Source organism: Vipera ursinii (assembly GCF_947247035.1).
Source record: "Vipera ursinii genome assembly, chromosome: 3".
Lineage (NCBI taxonomy): Eukaryota > Metazoa > Chordata > Lepidosauria > Squamata > Viperidae > Vipera > Vipera ursinii.
The window spans coordinates 212121455-212139948 of NC_139516.1; the positions used below are offsets into that span (position 1 = coordinate 212121455).

Below are 18494 nucleotides of genomic sequence, written 5' to 3' on the forward strand. Positions count from 1 at the left end.
AACCTTTCCAGTTTTGCAAACCAGTGTATGTGTGGGGGGGGATGGTTCTCCTCCCCAAGCACATCTCCACGCATCCTCTGTTGCTGCAGCGCAACACCCGAAGACCCAGGTGGGAATGTGGTTCAGCCCTCAGGCCAATCTCCTTGTGGTCACGCTCCGCTCTAATGCTTCACAACTTCAACTCTGGGAGCTGAAGTCCAGACATCTTAAAGTTCCCACGTTTGGAGATCCCTGCGCTAGACAAACTCACCTGAGGGCCTGGGGACCACCCTGCAGACCCTCCCAAAGTGCTGCCAGCTCCCCTTTCCCTCCCCTACCGGACTGCCCTGCTTACGCTGTCAAAGAAGGGCCGGATTCGGATGGTGACATGCAGCAGCACGGAGTGGACGTCGCTCTCTTCAGTGAAGGCCAGGATCTTGGAGAGGCTGGACATGGCTTCCAGGGCAACCAGGTTGTTGGGGTCATCCTTGTCGTCCAAGCTGTTGATCATGGAAGCCAGCAGCTGGGCCCCGTACTTCCTCGCCTGCCAGAAGAGGGGGAACAGAGGGATGGGTCAGCAGCCGGACGCTCCGGAGCATGTGCTTTGCAGAGGGGGGCGGTCTGCCCGGGAACTGGGGTGCTCTGCCTGTTCTGCTTGGCCAACCACCCTCCTATCATGAGGAGATTGTGGTGATGGACAGTTAGATTCTTGGAGGAGCAGAGACACAGTTGCGGGGGGGGGGGGGAGTGGCTGCTGCCGCCACCACTTTTCCGCCCAGGAAAGAGTTGGTGAACTTCTACCATGGATCCCATTTCCAGACATGCAGCTGAAGCAGCTGCCCGCAAAGATGGAGACCAGCTCAGGCGCCTGGCAAAAGGCAGCCGAGCTCGACTGATCCCACGTGGCCTCACAAACCCAGGAGCCCTCACCTTCTCTGGGGAGCCCAAAGCAATATTGCCCAATGCACGAAGGGCCAGCATTCGCACCACCGTCAAGGAGTCCCTTTGCCGGGCTGTCATGCTGTCCATCAGGGTCTCCAGAAGAACCAGATCGTTCACCACGTTGTTGCTGAGGAGCTGAAAGACACACAGCCCCACGTCCTTTGTGGCAAGGGAGCGTCCACCACCAAGACGGCTGCCAGCCAGAACGGTGGCAACAGCCTTCTTCACCTGCCAGCCCTTCAGGGGCCAAAAACTGGCAGGATTCCTGCAGGGTTAGCCAGGCCCCACTCTGGGCTCACTTGGCCAGTTCCCAGAAGGGGCCGAAGAACTCAATCTACCCAACGGGCAACCCCCTCCAGGAGAAGGAAGTCTCGACCCGGATGGGGTTAGTGAGTCCTTCTCAGTTTGCAGTGGAAATGTCTCCCACACGGTGTGTGTGTGTGTGTGTTTCCTCCCTGAGGGCCCTGATCCACTCCTCCCAGCAGTGCTGGATCTGCCCCTTGCCTCGCCCCCCCAGTGACTGCGTTTGGGCAGGTTAAGGACCTGTGCAATTTGCAGCTTCTCACTCTCTCTCTCTCTCTGTGTTTGTGTGTGTGTGTGTGTGCGCGCGTGCAGTGCCTGTGCAGGCATCAGCATGATTCAAATGCTCTGTGTGCTTTATGGCCAAGCGTCTCCCCCCCGCCCCACCCCCCATCTGGCTGTGGGCTTCCCCACCGCCCAGCCTCTTAATCCCCGGCTGCTTTGTCAGCTGAGCTTCTAAGAGGCAGCCTCCTGGCACAGCAGCCGCCCAGGCCAGCCCCAGCGGGAGCAGCTGCCTTGTAATGGAGACCATTTGGGGGCCCCCAGCCGGGGCTGGCAACTCAGCCGAGGGAGGGTCACAGTTGCCCTGGGCGGCCGGACCTCCTCCGTTCCACAGGGTGGACATTAAGGGGCGAGGTGAGGGTTGGTGCCGGGTCCCCAGCAAAACTGAAAGCACAGAGGGGGGCCTATAGCCCCCACGGTGAGGTAGGCAGCAAAAAACCCCCCAGCAAATAAACAACAAATTGAATGAATAATCACTGTGGCCCAGTGGCAGGTTCAGAGCTATCAGACAGGCTGAAACCAGAAGCCACGCGGGCCCTTCGCTGGCTCACCCCGCTTAGCTTGCTCACTCCACCCAGGGCTGGAGGCAGCCGGTAGCAGCTGGATCCCGCTAAAGAATCCAGTGATCCCCACCTGCTGCCTGAGCCGGGTGCTAAAAGCGGACTTCCGTTCCCCTTCTCGCCATCCTTTGCAGCTCCCGGATCTGGGGTTATGAGCCTCAAAGATGGGGAGGCGGAACTGCCCGAGACTGGGCTAAAACAGCAGCCGGGGCCCCGGGCGGACTCACCTCGGCAAAGAAGGCGGTGGTGGTGATCCGCTGGCTGTCGTAGATGCTGTTCAGCATCGGTAAAAGCAGCTTCACGATTGGAGGGAGTTTGGGCCCCGCCTGAATCGCCATAGCCCTGAAACAGCCCGAGAGCCCCCCGGGTGAGCCAGCCCGGTTGCGTCATCGGGGCAGCTCCAGAGGGGAGGGGGAGGAGACTGAGCTGCTCTCTGAGCTTGGCTGTTTTTTGGCAGGCGTTTCATTACCCAACTAGGCAACGTCATCAACGCACTGATAAAGTTACCTGGTTGGGTGATGAAACGGCTTCAAAGCCAAGCAGAAGCTTGGAGGGCACCAACCCCCCAGCAGCCTCTCTTGCGTCCCTGTCCCGGGTGGCCGTGACAGCAGCAGCAGCCAAGTCCTGGCGCCAACCCTCCAGAGCAGGCAGGGCCACCTGGGGCCGTCCGGGCTCCACCCGGGACAATCCCAGGCCAGCAAAGGGCCCGGTCCAGAGTGTCCCCTGCTCACCTCGCCAGAAAGGCCACGCCGTCATAGTGCGTGTCCGGACTCCGCAGCAGTTCCCAGCCGCCGGCCTCTGTCACAGCACCGCTCACCGACTCGCTGCCGCCCTGGCTCAACATGACCTTGAGGGTCTCGATCGCGGAGCTGGGGGAGGAGGAGAGGGGTGCTGAGGCCCAGATCCCAGATGCTGGAGGACGGCCAGCGCTTATCCTGGTGCCAATGCGGATGCCCGTCTGTTCCCAGGAGCCCCTCAGGACGCCAAGAGCTCCAGAGCAGCTGGTCCACTCAAATTTACTGGGGGCAGGGGGGAAGGCGGGGGGGCAATGACTCCCTGGCACAGTGAGTGAGGCTCCACGTGGGAACCTCTCCTGATCCTCTCACACTGGAGCCAAAGGATTACAAGGAAACGCACTGGGGGACCTGCTGGGGGAGGGAGCTGCACGTCCTCTGGCTGGAGTAGCTCCTAAGAAGCCCCCCACCCAAAAAAACTCTCGCCTGGATGGCCCCGATCCTGCAAATGCGTGCCTTCCAGAGCAGGAGGTGGACCCCCTGCTGACTAAGAGACGACAGAGGTGGCCGGCCATCAATGACCCCGGAGGGCTGTCCAGACATCTGGAGATGTTCAGATCCTGTTGGGCATCCCGTTCCTCTCAGCTTCTGCCCCTCCCTCCGGGCCCTTTTGGGGGGGGGCACAGCTGGCAGCCCAGGTTTTGTCTATGAAGGTTCTCGTTCATCCAGGCCACGGTTATCCCAAAGGCGCTTTTATTTTAAAGGCAATTGGACTTTCTGATTTTTCTTCAAGATGTTTCACTTCTCATCACCAAAGAAGAGAAAGTCAGAAAGTCCACTTGCCTTTAAAGCAAAATCACCTTCGGCGCAAGATATGATGCGGGATCTGTACACCCCAACCGGCCATTTTCTCCAAGGAAACGGGCTCAAGATTGGGGGGCTGCAAAGGGACCCCCACGCTGCTACAGGACTAACTGCTCCTACAGTAAGTGATCACAGCACCGTGCCAGCAGCGTGGCACCTGGCAACGTGGCCCACTGGAGCACGGCTGTCCCGCACAATCCCCCCCCCCGCTTCCCCACCAGGTCGAACTACCGAAACAAGGTGCGTGTGGCTGGACGTACAGGTGCCTCAGAAGAGGTGCAAGCGGCCCAGGTCCCCAGGTGCTCAGACGGGAGAGCCCAGGTGCCCCTCGGCAGATGTGGACCCCGCCTGGGAGACCTCCCTCCCCCCCAGGCCGCTCTGCTCTCCTGCTGGCCCAGCCCTCCCCGGCCAAGACGCCCAGGGCAGCCCCAGCAGCCCAGCCCGGCGGCTGGAACGGCAGCCGTGATCCCTTCCGGCCTCGGGGAGGACGGGCATCCCGGCCCCGCTGGAGGAATGCAGATGCAAACCGCAGGGCTGCCTGCAACAGGAAGCACAATTTAATATTTCCTGATTTCGGAGAGAGGAGCGTGTGGGAAGCAGGCCCGAGTCCCCCGGGGGGGTGGGAGGTCAGGCCCGGCTCCATACCTCCTCTGCGATGGGCCGTGGCGCATTAGCCAGCCCCCATGTTACACCAGGGGCGCCTGCCGGGCTGTTTACTCAGGAGCCAAATCAGTTCCACCTGGTGGGGAAGGAGGGGTGGGGGGAGCAGGGGGAGGCGCCGAGCCCTCCCCTGCAGCCCCATCCGTTACCTGCAAGGGTCGAGTGGGCGCAGGGCCTGCCCCCGGCCGAGGCCCTTCCGCTCCTTGGACTGCAGGTGCTTCGGCAGCTGGACCCCCACCATGCAGCTGACCCGGAGTAGGAGGGAGACGAAGAGCTCCGCGTAGAGCCCCCCCACGGCCGGTCCAGACTCCCGGACAGACATGATCTCATGCAGCGCACACGTGGCCTGGTGGGGGGGGGAGCCGCATCCATTTCTGTCCCCCAGCAGGAGGCACTGGCCTCCCTCCCTCCTCGCACACGTCATCGGGGCGCCAGGTGAGCAGCCTCCCCACAGGACTGGGGCCTCAGCAGACCCCCCCCCTCCTGCAGCCCCGGCTAGGATGTCAAGATGTGCAGCTGCTCCTCCCCCCCGGCCCCTCCACTGACACTTGGGCTCCCCCCAGCAAGGCAAGCGAAGGAGGTGAAGGCAGCCAAGGGTCCAAAGGGGGTCTGGGGACGCCGGCCAGGGCCCTTGAGCAGCCACCTCCGGAGACGCCCGGGGCGCTCCTGCCCGCCCAGACCAGGGCAGAGGGCAGCGGAAGGAGGGCACGAGCCGGTGCAGGAACCAGCGGCCCTGAGGGCACCCCAGAGGGCAGGGTGAGAGGGACGCTGCATCTGGAAGGAGGGGGCTCAAGGAAGCCTCCCCAGGCACGGGGCGGGGTGTGTGTGCCAGGCTCTGTGCCAGGAACAATTAGGGAGGTGAACCCGACTGACCCCCTCCTTGCCAGACAGACCTACAGCAGCCCCACCGCAAGACAGGTCAGCGCCACAGAGGCCTCGGGAGCCCTTCAGAGGGCCGGGGCAGCCCCCTGCATTCTCACAGGCTAAGCCGAAGGTGGGCGCAGGGCAACGGCGCCGCCCCCATGCAACTGGAGGGGGGAGGGACCGGACAGGCCCCGGACACTCACCGAGAGGGGGCAGAAGGTGGCCACGCGCTCCGAGCGGCTCCCTCGCAGGAAGGACTTGTTCTCTTTGTACGGGACGTCCCGGTTGACCTTGTCCAGCAGCAGCTCCAGGACCTGGGCGGTCAGGGCGGGCTCCAGTGCCAGCGCCCTCCACATGGTGCAGCTGCAGCTGCAGGGAGGCAGGGGAGAAGCCCCTTCAGCCCCTCCCGGCCTCCTTGGCCAATGAGCAGCTGCTTTGGGGCACACCCCACGGGGGACCGAGTCCCGGAGCCCCCCAAGGGAATGAGGACGAGGAAGCTGCCCCGAGTGGCTTCCCTTGAGAGAACTGACCCCTACCCGTTGTAGGCCACGCCAGAGACCCTGGCCGGCCTGGGCCCACTCAGGAGCAAGAGAAGACCCTCCCCAGGAAGGCCTCGTGTCTGTGTGTGTGTAAAAGACCCCCCCGACCTCCTGGCCAGCCTGTCCCACCTGTCCTGGGGCAGAAAAGGCCCAGGGACACCCCGAGGGCTCCGGCACCCCCCCAAAGGGGCTCTGAGCAGCAGGGGCTTCCAGCCCCCCTACCTGTCCAGGGGGAGGGGGTGACCGAGGAGGCTGGACACCACCGCGGCCTTGTGCTGGGTGGCCAGAATGCAGACCGTCTGCTGGGCGGCCTTTCGGACCGTCTCCTCCGGCACCTCCCGCAACTTGAGGTGCACCATTTCCAGCAGCTCCGGGACCTGCGGGGGGGAGGCGAAGGGCCAGGCTAGGAGACCCCAGAAGGGGCAAAGCCCCTCCAATTCCCAAAATGGCCCTCTGCCAGTTGCCCCCCAGGCGACACCCCCACCCCATCTCTGCCACGGGAGGAAAAAGCCCCCCCTTTCCTGCAGCTAAGAGCCGCCCTGAGCCTCTTCGGGCTGAAATGAAAAGATGGGGGGCCAACACAAGAAGGGCTGCACATGGCCCCCCTTGCCTCTTGAGGCCCCCCCTGGTCTCCCAAAAGGAAGCCCCCACCCTCTGCCTGCCTCCCCACGGCCTTCCAGGCTCCGCCCTGAGCAGGAACAAAGGGCCCCAAAGGATCCCAGGAAGCAGGGCTGCAAAGGGGCCCCTCCAGCGGGGCCTTGACAAGCCCCCCCAGGACCCTTCCCCTTCACTGGGGCTTCCAGGCTGCCTTGAGAAAACCCACTGCCTGTCTGGGGGGGCAGAGCAGGCAGGGATGCAGGCCAAGAGGGCCGGGCCCCTGGGCTCTTGCCAGAACCGCCACGCTGGAGGAGCCTCCCCCGAGCAGGCCGTCCCCACGGGGCCCCTCACCTTCTCCAGCAGGACCACCCCTCGCTCCTTCAGGACGGAGTTGATCATGACTGCAGCGGCTCGGGAGCAGTTCCGGTCGGGGTCTGCCAAGCCCTCCAGCAAGGAGAGGAGGAGGCTGAACAGCTGGTCGGGGGGCAAGTGCTTCGCGATGACCTGGGGGGAGGGGGCAGCAGAGAGGAGAACGGAGGTCATCCTCAGCATGCAGGGGGAAACCCCACCACAGTCCAGTCGGCTTTTGGAAAGCACTTTGGGACGACCCCGACCCGGAGGACGGAGGGTCTCCACAATCCTTTTGTCACCAGCATCCGCCCCGGCCCCTCTGGGGGGCTGAGAGCTGGGAAGGGACCCATTGCCCCACCTTAAACCCGGCCAGCCCCCCCCCCATTGGAGTGTAATGGAATGAAAGACACACCCCCGGCCCAGAGGCAGCTCAGAGGCCGACCCTCCCTCCACGAAAGCCGTCCCACCCTACCCTGGCGACGTTGCAGCACGTCTGGAAGAGGACGGTCACATCTGGATCCTTCAGGCCGGCCTTCAGGGCTTTCAGCTGCTCCACAGATTCGTCCCTGTGATCCTGGGAAAAGCCTGGAAAGAGATCCACTGGGTCACGCAGCCCCCTTGTCACGCTTAGTCTAGCCCAGGGGTCGGCAACCTCGGCTCTTTTATGACTCGTGGACTTCAACTCCCAGAATTCCTGAGCCAGCTGGCTCAGGAATTCTGGGAGTTGAAGTCCACGAGTCATAAAAGAGCCGAGGTTGCCGACCCCTGGGCTAGCCCTTCAGCCTGGGCAGCTTCCCTGGAGCAGACACGGCCCCCCAGCCCCCTCCCCTCCCTTCGGTGCTGCTGACCACTGGACTACAGCAAAGGAAACACCGCCCTCTGCTGGCTGCAGAGAGGCACTGCTGGATGTCCTGAGCCCCTCCAGAAAAAAACATCTTAGCCCCACTGGAGGAACAGCCGAGGGTGGGGAGCCCACCCAGTAGCCCCCGCCCCCAAAGGCCTCAGCGATGGTTACCTTCGTAGCACAGCTGTATGTAGAGTAGAGAATGGACACAATCCACCGCATGCTGGCGGATGCGGGGCAGGGAGTCCGTGCAGCGGGGGGAGAAGAGCGCCGTCAGCAGCCCCAGGTTGTAGAAGGGGACCACCTTCTGAGTAAGGAAAGGGGAACGAGCCCCGTGGCCAAAGCCCCGGCCACGGGGTCAAGCAGTCACAAGCCAGCCCCAGGCAGCTACGGCTGGGGACCTCTGCCCCGTGCGAGGCCAGGGCGATCAGCCCACTCCCCTTCCCAGATTGTGGGGGGGGGGTCTCAAGGCCGCATCACACATTCCTCTCCCCAGGCACACGGACCCATCACCCCTCCCAACCTGGCTTAAGCCTTGGGGGGGGGCATGGTGGGATTAGCTGGCCAAGCACAGCCTGCAGAGGGACAGTCCATGGGGGGGCAGGGGGGGACCCCGCAAGAGGGACTCACAGTGACGTTTAGCTTCTCCCGGTAGAAGAGCAGGAGGGCAGCGCTCACTTCCACGGCTCGCTCCCGTTCGTGCTCCTTGGCGGACTTGACCCAGGGCCCCAGGTGCTGGGGGGGGGAGAACAGGCAGATGCAGTCCCAGAGCCCCCTGCGGCCAGCCCCTCCCCACGAGAAGGGTTGCCCCCTCCAACCAGTGGTCCTCTACCTCGAACATGGTCTGGAGGCCGTGCGGCGTCATGTGGCGGTGCAGGAGGCTCTTGAGCAGGTCCTGGAGGGCGGCCAGGGTGGCGGTCCAGAGGGGCTGGCAGGGAGGAAGCGGAGCCGTTCAGCCTGGGGGGGGCTCCGGGAGGAATGGGTGCCAGAAAGGTGGGGGAGGGGCTGGGGGGCAGGCAATTCCCTGCCCGCCTGCCAGGGCCCTCCAGTCAGGATCTGGGCTGGTACCTCTCTCGGCCCGGCCTCCCCCTCGGCCCCGTCTCCTTCCTTGGGCGCGTCCGACGGGGGAAGAGGGAAGACGCTGTGAAGACAAGTCTCCACCAGCTCCACCTTCTCGGCCTCGCTCAGGGGGGGCTCCAGAATGCTGCCCGGCAAGTCAAGGCTGGAGCGGGAGACTCTTGTGAAGCTCATTCGGAGAAGCCCCTTCCCCGAGCGGAGACTCAGTCAGGGCTGCAACAGGGAGGCCCCTCCGCTGCAGGGCTCTTTGGCCGTGAGGGAGACCCGAGGAGGCCCTGCGTAGCCTGAGTGGAGAGGACCAGAGTGGGAGGGGGGAGGTCGTTCCCTCCCCCTCCCCCAGCCCTCCTAGCCCCCTTTCGGGCTTCCCCAGGAGGAGCCGAGCAAGGATACACCAGGTACATGCAGGCGCTCATGGCTCTCTGGCGGAGGGGCGTCCGCAGGCTGTCGGGGGGCTCTGCTTTGATGAAGTCCTGAGGAAGAGAAGAAGGTGTGAGGACAACCCCCAGCAGCCCCCCCACCCCAAAGGAAGACTCTCCTCTGCCTTGGTTGGGAGGCTGGGGGCCTGAACCGCCCAGGGGTCTCCGGCGCAGGTGGGCAGCCCCAGGGCGTCTCCCGCTCCTCCCTCTGCTGGGCTGGCATTTGGGGGCATCCCTGCCTGGCACCCTGGCAGGAGAGCGGAGAGGGGGCCGCTGCTTCTGCTGGAGCTGGAGAAACGCTTCCAGCTGCCCCTCACCAGCATCTGGGCAACCACCTCGGCCTTGCGGGAGAAGATGAAGTCCCCAGACTGGGCACTGTGGCAGATGGCCTGGCTGATCAGGCAGACGCTGCGGATGAGGCAGAGCTTCAGGGTCGTATCCTGGGGGCGGAGGAGGAGGAGAAGGAGGCCTTGAGGGGCTGGAAGGGGCACCAAGCAGGGACCTCCCCCCCCCCACAATGTGCCCAGGGCCAGTGGGGAGAGGAATTGGCAGCACAGAAGTCACCCACAGGTTTTACTGGCCCTTCACCCGTGCTGGGAGGTGAACTCACTTCCGACACTAATTGAAGCGTACTGGACATTGGCAGCCTACGCCCAGAAGACTCAGGGAGGGCACTAAAAGGGGGACGGTGAACCCCAAGAACAGCTCTTCTGGAGGGCAGCCCACCACTTGGGCCTCCATCCCTCCAGGCAGGATTGTCAAGGACCAGAAGAAGACCCCTCCCCAGCTGCCCCTGACTGCGAGCCGGACCCGGCTCCACCTGCCCACCCAGCTCCATGGGCCCCTGAACCCCAGAGGGGGGAGAGAGACCCTCCCCACAGTTAGTGAAAAGACACTGGGAGGAAGGCGTTAGTAAGAGCAGAGCCCCTCCCAAGAAACACACCTGCCCTTCAGCTCTTCCTGGGGGGGCTGCTGAGGTAGGGCGATCCCAGCCTGGCAGCCAAAACCCCACACAGACCTCACCCCGGGGAGGGGGCTGCTTGCTTGGACCACCAGGGGCTCCCCCCTCCTGCTTGCCATCTCCAGATTGAACCTATTTGGGGGGAGCACCTGGCACGCCCCTCCCCCTCCTCTCTCTTCCGCTGAGCCCCCCAGGACCCCTTGTGCCCACCGCCTCAGAAGAAGGGCCAGGAGCCCCCGGCTCTGGGGCCAGGAGGGGCCTCTCCGTGCCAGCACTCAGTGCGTTCCTGAGATGGCATCTCCTGCAAGCAGGGGGTTGGACTAGAAGACCTCCAAGGTCCCTGCTCAAACCTTCTGCCAGCAGAGAGAGCCCCTTTCCTTCTCACACAGAGCAGGCTCTCCTGACCTTCATGCGGGTCGCAAAGGAAGCCCCCTTTCCGCCCTGGGGCCAGGGGAGACCCCTCATCCTCTCCGCCCTGGCAACCCCAAGACCCGCCTGGCTGGCAAGCTGCCCCCCCCCCCGCCGCCTGACCCCACCTGGCTCAGCGGGCTGTGTGGGCAGAGGAGCCACGGTGAGCCAAGCGGCGTCAGGGTGACCTGGCGCTCAGCCGTCCCACCCCCCAGGCCCCTCCCCCCCAGGGCTCTCAAGAGAAGCGGAAGAGACAGGTGGACAGAGAGGGGGGCGAGCTGTACCTTGGTCTCTACCTTTATCCCCAGAACCTGACAAAATAAAGGAGACGGGCATTAGCCATCCTGGGGGCCCAAGCAGGCCCAGCGGCTGCCAGCCGTCCCTCCTGGCAGGATGCGGCCGGCCTCACCTTGGTGTTGAAGTAGAGGAAGACGTTGCGCAGAATGTCGGCATCAATGCGGGACAGGACCAGCTCCCGGGGCGCGTGCTTGGCCACGTGGCCGTAACACAGGATGAGGGCGCTCTTCACCTTCTCCACCTCGTGGTCGCTGCGGTCCTGGGGGGGGGAGAGGAGGCAGGAAAGGTGAGAGGCGAAGACCCCAGTGGACGTTCCCGGGGCAGGGAGGGCACCCACCTTGAAGAGGCTGAAGAGGCCAGCGGACTTCTTGAAGACATCCGACTTGACAAAATCCTCCAGCTTGGCCAGAACCTCGTCCAGGTGAGTGACGGCACAAAGGCCCAGGCAGGTGGCCAGGCTCTGACCGGGAGAAAGGAGAGCCCGGTAGGACAACGTAGGACCCTGGGGGGGGTGGCGGGGGCAGCAGTCCTTGCTTGGCCTCGTTGAGTTGGCAAAGTTCTGGCCTTCTCCAGGCCTCTGGAGCGGGGCTCTGCTACCGTGGCAACTTTAAGACTTGTGGACTTGGACAACCGGCATTCCTCAGCTAGTATGGTTGGCTGAGGAATTCTGGGAGTTGTAGTCCACCAGCCTTAAAATTGTCAAGATTGGAGACCCCGTCAAGATGCAGCTACCCATTGCTCCCTCGGCTGCCCCTCTCTCTGCCCCCTCTGGGTGGGGACGAGCTGAGCGATGGCCAGGTGAGATGCAGCAGCCCCCCTTCTCCCCACCAGCCTCCCCCCAGGCGCCCACCTCTCGCTCTGCCTCCTCTTGGTATCGTGCCGTCTCCAGCAGCTCCTGAAGCTGCTTCCGCACCAGGTCCTTGTCGGCACAAGCAGCCAGGCCCACCCCGAGGGCCTTGTGGAGGAAGGCCTGGAGGAGGAAGAGGAGGAGGAGGAGAGGAGGGGGGGAATGCACCCCAGGAGGAACCCTGCCAGAGGCCCAGTCCAGGCACGAGAAGCTGCTTCCCTGGAGGCCTGGCCCACCGCGGGCCGGGGGTCACCCTCCCTGCCCGACCCAGCCTGCCCAGTCAGGAGTCTGCAGGAGACCACCGGCAGGAGGAGGGGCCCCTCCGCTCCCCAGCCAACCCCCCAGCAGACCTTCTCGGCAGCCAGTCCGTTGTAGCCACTCAGCTGCCTGCACATTTCCAAGACCAGCTGGGAGGTCCAAGGCACGTCTGAAATGGCATCCAGGGTCTCCTGGAGGAGCTGTGGGGAGAGGTTGGCATTTCAAGCTGGCCTGTGCCCGAGGTGCCAGCGTAAGGCTCCTGGCTGGAGGGAGGGGGGCCTCCGGAGTGGCCATGCAGCGGCCAGAGGCCTCAGCCCAAAGGCCGTCCCGTCCCAGGTGTGAGAAGCGAGACCCTCTGCCGGAGGCCCCCAGCAACAGCAGCAGCTTCCGCCCACGTCCTTGGCACACACACACACACACACACACACACCCCGGTGCTTCTGCCTCTGGTGCTGCATGTCGGACACTCGGCTCTCCGCTCGTCCAGGTCACCGAGCAGCTTCTTCAAATCAGCCACAGGAGGCAGCAATTCCCCCAAGCCCAGCCTTTCCCTCCAAGGGAGCCCCCCAGGACTCAGGGACCCCCCCCCATTGCTCTTTCTGGGGCTTTTATAGCGCTGGCGTTTCATGCCGTATGGAAGCCACCATGCGGCAGCTGGACGGCCATACAAATCAAGGTATAAATAGGAGAGCAGCCGTAGGGCAGCCCTTTGCGAAGACACCCAGTCAGAGGTAGGGCTGGGGGGTAATGTTGTGCCCCCCCTTTGGCTCTCCCCTGCGGCCTTGTGGGAAGGGGGGGAGGCTCACCTGGAGCAGCTGGGCCTGCCAGTCCTTCAGGGACAGGGAAGCCTCCGTGTTTGCTGGAAAGACAAAGCAGTGGTGGGGGACGAGGGGGCGGGCCAAAGCCCTGCCCCCCCACACCTGCCCCCGACCCAAGCCCAGGGGCCCCCACTCCACGCCACCCTTCTCAGGAGGAGGAGAAGACACCTGGGGGGCGGGCTTAATCAGCAGCGCAGCCGTCAATCAAGGCCATTCGGTCCATCCTATTTACAGGCCGGCCCGCAAAGCGGAGAGGGTGGCATCCCCCCCCCCGGTTACAAGGAGAGGGAACCCCGGCTTGATCCACACTGGGGGGGGGCATGCAGGGCCCCCTCCAGCCTTACCTTCCAGGTGCTGCAGCAGAGCAGGGATCTTGGTGCTCCAGAGGGGCTCAGCCGCGGGGTGGACGCTCAGTCGCAGGACCAGCAACAGCCGCAGGGCCCCCGGCCCCCGGCCCCCCCCCAGGTACGGCTGAGAAGCCACGATCTGGGGGGGGGAGCAAAGGCAGGGTGGAGACGGGGTCCCAAAGCCTCTCGGCTGGGGGAATTCAAAGGGAGGGAGGGGGAGGGAGGGGGAGGGAAGGCCCAGCCCATCCTAACCGCCCCCCCAGGATGAGGGTGGAGAACGGCCCAAGATCAGCCCTGAAAGCACCAAAGTGGGGATAGGGTTATTTTTCTTGCACACACACACACACACCCAGCAGACGGCAAGGGGACCCCTTCCAGGGCAAGAAATACCTCCTTCCCCTCCCCCAAGCAGAGGGATGGTGCCCCCCCCAAGAATCCCTTCTGCTCACCAGCAGCCGGGACATCAAAGCATGAGGAGACGGGAGGTTTCCTGCAAGCGAGGCACAATTCTTCAGCATCAGTTTTGAGGGGGGGCTTTCCCCTCCCACCCCTGGGCTGCCCCTAGCAACAGATGCAGTCAATCCTACCAAGCCCCCCCCCCCCCTCTGGGAAACACAGGAACCCTCCCTTGGCCATGCCTGGCCGGACAAGCGGCTTTGGGCTGCCTCAGCCAGTGTGGACCTGACCAGGAGCAACAGGAAGCCCCCCCCCAGGCTCTGCGTCTCAGAAGGAGAAGAGAGCTAGAAAGGCATTGGGGGAGGCAGCCCCGTGTCCCCATCCGGCTCCACCTGACGCCAGAGACCCACTGCAGCCGGGCCTCCCACTGGAAGAGCTGAGCCAACCTGCTGCCAGGAACTCTTCCGTGCCCCCCCCGTGCTGTCCCCGAGCCCCCCCAAGAGGCCAATACGAACCCCCGGGGTCGTAGAGGAGCTGCAGGTCCGAGTCCCCCTGCTCCTGCTTCTGGGCGGCCAGGGCCAGGAGGCTCTTGCAGAGCGGGGCCAAGGCGTTGCTCAAGGGCACGGGGGTCACAAAGCCCAGAAGGGACGGCCAGAGCACCTGCAGGGGGGACGCAGCCAGACCCCTCCTCTCCCGTCAGCTGCCACCTTCAGCCCCCGAGGAGCAGCCTGGCCAGACCAGGAAGCTGCAGGGCCGAGTGGGCTGCATTTCAGCCCCCCCCCCCCGCAAGAAGACTTCGCCCAGTCAGTGCCGCTCCACTACAAATCCCAGCAGCCTCAGCCACGTATACCACGAGCCCCGAGTCCCGCCCTCCCTTCGGGGACTCACGTCAACCATCCTGTCCACGGTGCTGCTGAGCAGGAAGAGGGTGCTGGTGCTGATGCTCCGGACCTGGCCATCCGTCACCTCCTCCGGGTCCTGGGGGGACTGCGGGGTGACCTGGGGGGGAGAGTGGGGGGACATCTCCCAAAAGCCCCCAGGAAGGAGGGGAGAAGCACTGCCACCCGGGCCGGAACCAGCCTGGCTTCTCCTGCAGCTGCCCGAGCCCATCCTGGGGGGGCTCCCCCTTCCATTCACCACCCCCCCAGACACAGGAACTCCTGGGGGTGGGAATGCCAGGCCCAGGGGGTAGGGTGGGCTTCTGCCTCCGCCCAATCCCGGCCCACACAAGTGGGCAGTCCAGCTGGCCCGCGCCTCACCCTGTGGCTGGTGGGCAGGGGGGGTGCCTTTCCCAGCCCAGCCACGCAGGGGGGCTCAGGCCCAGCCTCCCCCCCACCCCGAGTCTTTGAAGGAGAGGAAGGTGTGCCAGCCCGGTACTCAGCCTCCCTTTGGGAGCATTAAACTTCCGCCGGTCAAGCGGTCACTCACTCCAGCCATTCCAGGCCCTCACCTGGTCGGCAGGAAGGGCGCACTGGCGGACCAGGAACTCAATCAGGGCTTCTCCGCCCGGCTGCTCCAGGTAGCCATGCTGGGCCATGGCGCTGACCATCTGCACCACGGCCCACTTGACCTGCATGGAGGCAAGGAGGGAGGTCGCCCAGGGCCCCCTCGCCACCTGCCACGTGGCTTCGGGCGCCCGAGGGGGGCTGGAGGCCCACCGGGCAGCGCTCGGGAGCAGGGAGCCCTTGGCTAAGCGCAAGCAAGTGTGGCACAGAATTCAGCCCCCAGCTGGGCTTCTCCTGCCGGTGCCACTTTCCGGCTGGCATCGGGGGGGGGGCCTTCTGGAGGGGCAGAGCTCCTGGGCCAGGCGAGGCAGTCGGCCATCCTTCATGAAGGCTGCACAGGCAGCAGTCCAACAGGGAGTGGGCAGGGAAGCCACCAGACTGCAAGGCCTGGCAAGGAGGAGAGTGCCAGACTGGCACTCTCCGTCTTCCCTCCCCTCCCCTTCGTCCCATAAAAGCTGGCAAAGGTGAGCCCCTCCCCCCTTCACCTGCAACAGAGCATCGGCTACCTGCAGAGGCGCAAATGCCGCTCGGAAGGGCCAGGCGGCCTTCGCAGGGCAGGGACGCGGCCTGCCAAGGGCCAGAAATGAGGCGGGGGGGCCTCGCCCCTCTCACCTTGTTGCTGTGGTCCTGCAGGGGGAGCTTCAGGGAGGACAGGAGGACGGGCTTCTTGATCTCCATCTGAGCGGCTGGGCAGAAGCAGAGCAGAAGCTCAAGCCACCCGGAGGTCCTTGGGCCCCCACACCCCCTCCGAGGGCCCATTGCGGGTCCCGAGGCCACCCAAGATCAGAGGCACCTTCCTCCTCCTCCGCCAATGCGCCAGGCGCCCTCATCTGCCAGCTTGACACACCCAGGAGCCAGAGGAGCAGCCCCTCCCTTGTCCAGCCTTTCCTTCCCCCACCCTCCAAGGCGGAGACGCGCCCCTCCCCCTCCGCAGTGCCCCTGCTGCCCCCCCATCCCCAGCCAGCTACCCCTCCCCCGCCTTACGGGCGCTGTTGATGATTTGCCGCAGGACGGTCAGCGTCCCCACCCGGGTCTTCTCGTTGCTGGACTCCAGCTTGGGGAGCAGGAATCCGAGCAAGCGGTCAGGGAATGAAACAGCTGCAACAGATGGAAGGCCCCCCCAGAGGTCACGTGGGCCACCAGCGTGAGGGACCCCCCCCGCCCCAGGAGGGTCTCTCACCTAAGACGGTGAAGCAGCGAAGGAGCTCGTTGTGGTTCTTCAGGGAGATGGGCAGAGAAGAGTCCAGAGGGGCACAGAGCTGGGGGGGAGGGGGCGTCAGAGGAGGAGAGAGGGAGGGGGGAGGGGAGAAGCGCACCAGGTGAAGGAAGCCCACCCAGGCACTCCCCAGTGAGAAGTTTCCGGGCCACAAGGAACCAACCTGGTGGGGGGGAGTTTGTACCCAGGCCTGGGGCCACCTCGGCCAGGCAGCTGGGAGGCACAAGGAAGGCCGGCTCCTCTGGCCGCCCCCCCTTACCTGGAGGTGGAGGGTCCCAAGGAGGACATCCAGCTGCGTGTCCAGAGTCCGGCTCCCAATATTGACCGAGGCTTCCAGGATCTGGCACAGGCTCTGTTCAAGGGATCGAGTGAGGATGGCTCCCCCCCACCTTTCAGCAGCAGCCCAGCCCCCTCGTCAGCTGCCCTGGGGGAGGGGGGGAGAGCCCACCAGCCTCACACACACACACACACACACACACACAAGCCTCAAGCGGTTCCTCTTCCTGGATTAACACCCTCCGTAACTCAATAGGTTTCAAGGTTTTAGTTTCTCTGGCAGAACCTTCTCCAGATCAGGCAAACCATGCTCGGATGCAGCCTTATGGGCTTGGCAGGGCAGCTGGTCCTCGACTTACAGCAATGGAGCCCAACAGTTCTGTTGCTAAGCGAGACGCTTGTTGAGTGAGCCTTGACCCGTTTTGTGACCTTTCCTGCCAGTGTTTAAGCGAAGCAGCTGTGGAGTTAGTCACACGGCCGTTAAGTGGATCCGGCTTCCCCCTCTGGCTTTGCTTGTCAGGAGGTCGCGAAAGGGGATCGTGTGACACACACACAAACACACACACACACCCGGGATGCTGCAACCGTCAAAAGCACACGCCAGTTGCCGAGCTTCTGAATTTTGATTACGTGACCACGGGGACGCCACAAGGGTCGTGTGTAAAACAATCGTGTTTTGCAGTTGCAACTATGACCGGTCACTAAGCGAACAGTCGTAAGTCGAGGACTACCTGTACAGGGACCCCCTCTGCCAAAGCGATGAAGCTGCCGTCTTCGTGCCCGTGAAGGGTGCCTCCCCCCCGGGTGAAGGGAGGGAGCCCCCGATCAGCCGCTTCCTTCCAACTTGGGCTCCCGAAAAGGGGCCTCTGCCCGCTTCACACTGCGGCCCCCCAAACTCCCACCTGGGACGGAAGCCCCCGCCGTCCACCCGCCAGGGCCGTGCAGCACAGGGAGCGAAGCAGCTCAGGGAAGGGGGAGGGGCCGCTTGGTGCCTGGGGACCCCCATCCCGGACCCTCCGCTCAGGCCGAGGCAGCCCTGCCCGCCGGCCTACCTTGGAGACGTAGTAGGCCTCCGCCGGCTTCCTGTACAGGGCCAGAATGCCGGGGATCAGGCGAGGGAGCAGCTCCTCCAGCTTCTCGCTGGGCATCAGGTGGCTCATGGGCCCCAGGGCCTCCACCACCGCCAGCCGCACCTGCGGGGACAGGCGGGGAGGTCACCGACGGGGCCCCCTCCGGGATTTGCCCCTCTTGTACCCTGGCCAGGATCCCAGGAAATCTGTAGCCCTCCCCCCCAGGCGCTGAACTTCAGCCCGAGACCCCCATCATCAGACAGCCCTCCTCCTCCTCCTCCTCCGGCCGCACCTTGGTCTCCCGGCTAGGCAGCCAACAGCTGAAGAGGACCTCGTAGGCGCTGAAGACGTCGCTGGAAAAGGTGTCTCGCCTCACAGTTGGGTCCGGCGCCTTGTCCAGGTTGGCCAGGTACTCCAGGATGCTCTCGCTGAAGTACTGCAAGGCTGTGGGAGGATGCGCCAGAGACCTAGAATCCTAGGGCTGGAGGGACCTTTGGAGGTCTTCTAGTCCAGCCCCCTGCTCAAGCAGGAGAGCCTCTACCGTTTCTGTCCAATCTCTTCTTGAAAACCTCCAGTCTTGGAGCACCCTCAACTTCTGGAGGCAGGTTGTTCCACTGAGTAACCATCCTCACTGTTAGGAAGCTTTTCCTGAGTTCCTGCTTACATCTCCCTCCGAGGAGTTTCCACCTGTCCCTGTCCTGTCGTGCCTTCAGGTGCTCTGAGGAAGAGGTCGACGCCCCACCCCACCCCGCCTCTTCTCTGTGACAGCCCTTCAAGAAGATGGCTCTCACCTTACGCTTCTCTTGTGAGGCTCCCCAGGCCTCATTCCCTCATCCGAGGGCTTATCTCCAGACCTTCATCACCTTGGTGGCTCTTTTCTCCACTCTTGCTAGCTTCTCCTCCCAGAACCCAGAGCGGAGGGGAGGGGAGAAGGGGTAAGGAAGGGGGGGTGGGATTCTTCTTCCTGCTCCTCCTCCCAACAACCCACCCTGCAAAATTCACCAAGCCACGCAGGGGTCCCACAAAAGCCCAGCAGAGCCCCAAGGAGCCCCAAGGGCAGAGCCAGAATCACCCTGTCCAGCCCCA

General features: G+C 64.2%; 1 protein-coding gene across 7 annotated transcripts in view; it reads right to left on the minus strand.

Moving 5' to 3' along the window:
- MROH1 (maestro heat like repeat family member 1) overlaps nucleotides 1-18494 on the minus strand; it is a 38059-nt gene that overhangs the window by 9939 nt on the left and 9626 nt on the right. For 4 of the 7 annotated variants that reach the window (XM_083358970.1, XM_083358965.1, XM_083358969.1 and 1 more), the window contains exons 6-37: nucleotides 17701-17852; nucleotides 17391-17531; nucleotides 16322-16414; nucleotides 16027-16105; nucleotides 15831-15944; nucleotides 15459-15532; nucleotides 14792-14911; nucleotides 14230-14340; nucleotides 13857-14001; nucleotides 13395-13435; nucleotides 12943-13084; nucleotides 12587-12639; nucleotides 11873-11980; nucleotides 11526-11645; nucleotides 11013-11135; nucleotides 10788-10934; nucleotides 10663-10689; nucleotides 9327-9449; nucleotides 8984-9063; nucleotides 8585-8720; nucleotides 8349-8444; nucleotides 8147-8251; nucleotides 7688-7823; nucleotides 7145-7257; nucleotides 6673-6825; nucleotides 5947-6101; nucleotides 5389-5554; nucleotides 4471-4667; nucleotides 2795-2932; nucleotides 2291-2405; nucleotides 910-1056; nucleotides 335-523 (exon numbers count right to left, since the gene is read on the minus strand). In XM_083358970.1, the coding sequence (XP_083215096.1) occupies nucleotides 335-523; nucleotides 910-1056; nucleotides 2291-2405; nucleotides 2795-2932; nucleotides 4471-4667; nucleotides 5389-5554; nucleotides 5947-6101; nucleotides 6673-6825; nucleotides 7145-7257; nucleotides 7688-7823; nucleotides 8147-8251; nucleotides 8349-8444; nucleotides 8585-8720; nucleotides 8984-9063; nucleotides 9327-9449; nucleotides 10663-10689; nucleotides 10788-10934; nucleotides 11013-11135; nucleotides 11526-11645; nucleotides 11873-11980; nucleotides 12587-12639; nucleotides 12943-13084; nucleotides 13395-13435; nucleotides 13857-14001; nucleotides 14230-14340; nucleotides 14792-14911; nucleotides 15459-15532; nucleotides 15831-15944; nucleotides 16027-16105; nucleotides 16322-16414; nucleotides 17391-17531; nucleotides 17701-17852 (3839 nt within the window). The remainder of the gene's footprint in view (nucleotides 1-334; nucleotides 524-909; nucleotides 1057-2290; nucleotides 2406-2794; nucleotides 2933-4470; nucleotides 4668-5388; nucleotides 5555-5946; nucleotides 6102-6672; nucleotides 6826-7144; nucleotides 7258-7687; nucleotides 7824-8146; nucleotides 8252-8348; nucleotides 8445-8584; nucleotides 8721-8983; nucleotides 9064-9326; nucleotides 9450-10662; nucleotides 10690-10787; nucleotides 10935-11012; nucleotides 11136-11525; nucleotides 11646-11872; nucleotides 11981-12586; nucleotides 12640-12942; nucleotides 13085-13394; nucleotides 13436-13856; nucleotides 14002-14229; nucleotides 14341-14791; nucleotides 14912-15458; nucleotides 15533-15830; nucleotides 15945-16026; nucleotides 16106-16321; nucleotides 16415-17390; nucleotides 17532-17700; nucleotides 17853-18494) is intronic. The other 3 variants (XM_083358966.1, XM_083358968.1, XM_083358971.1) reach the window with 3 other exon arrangements.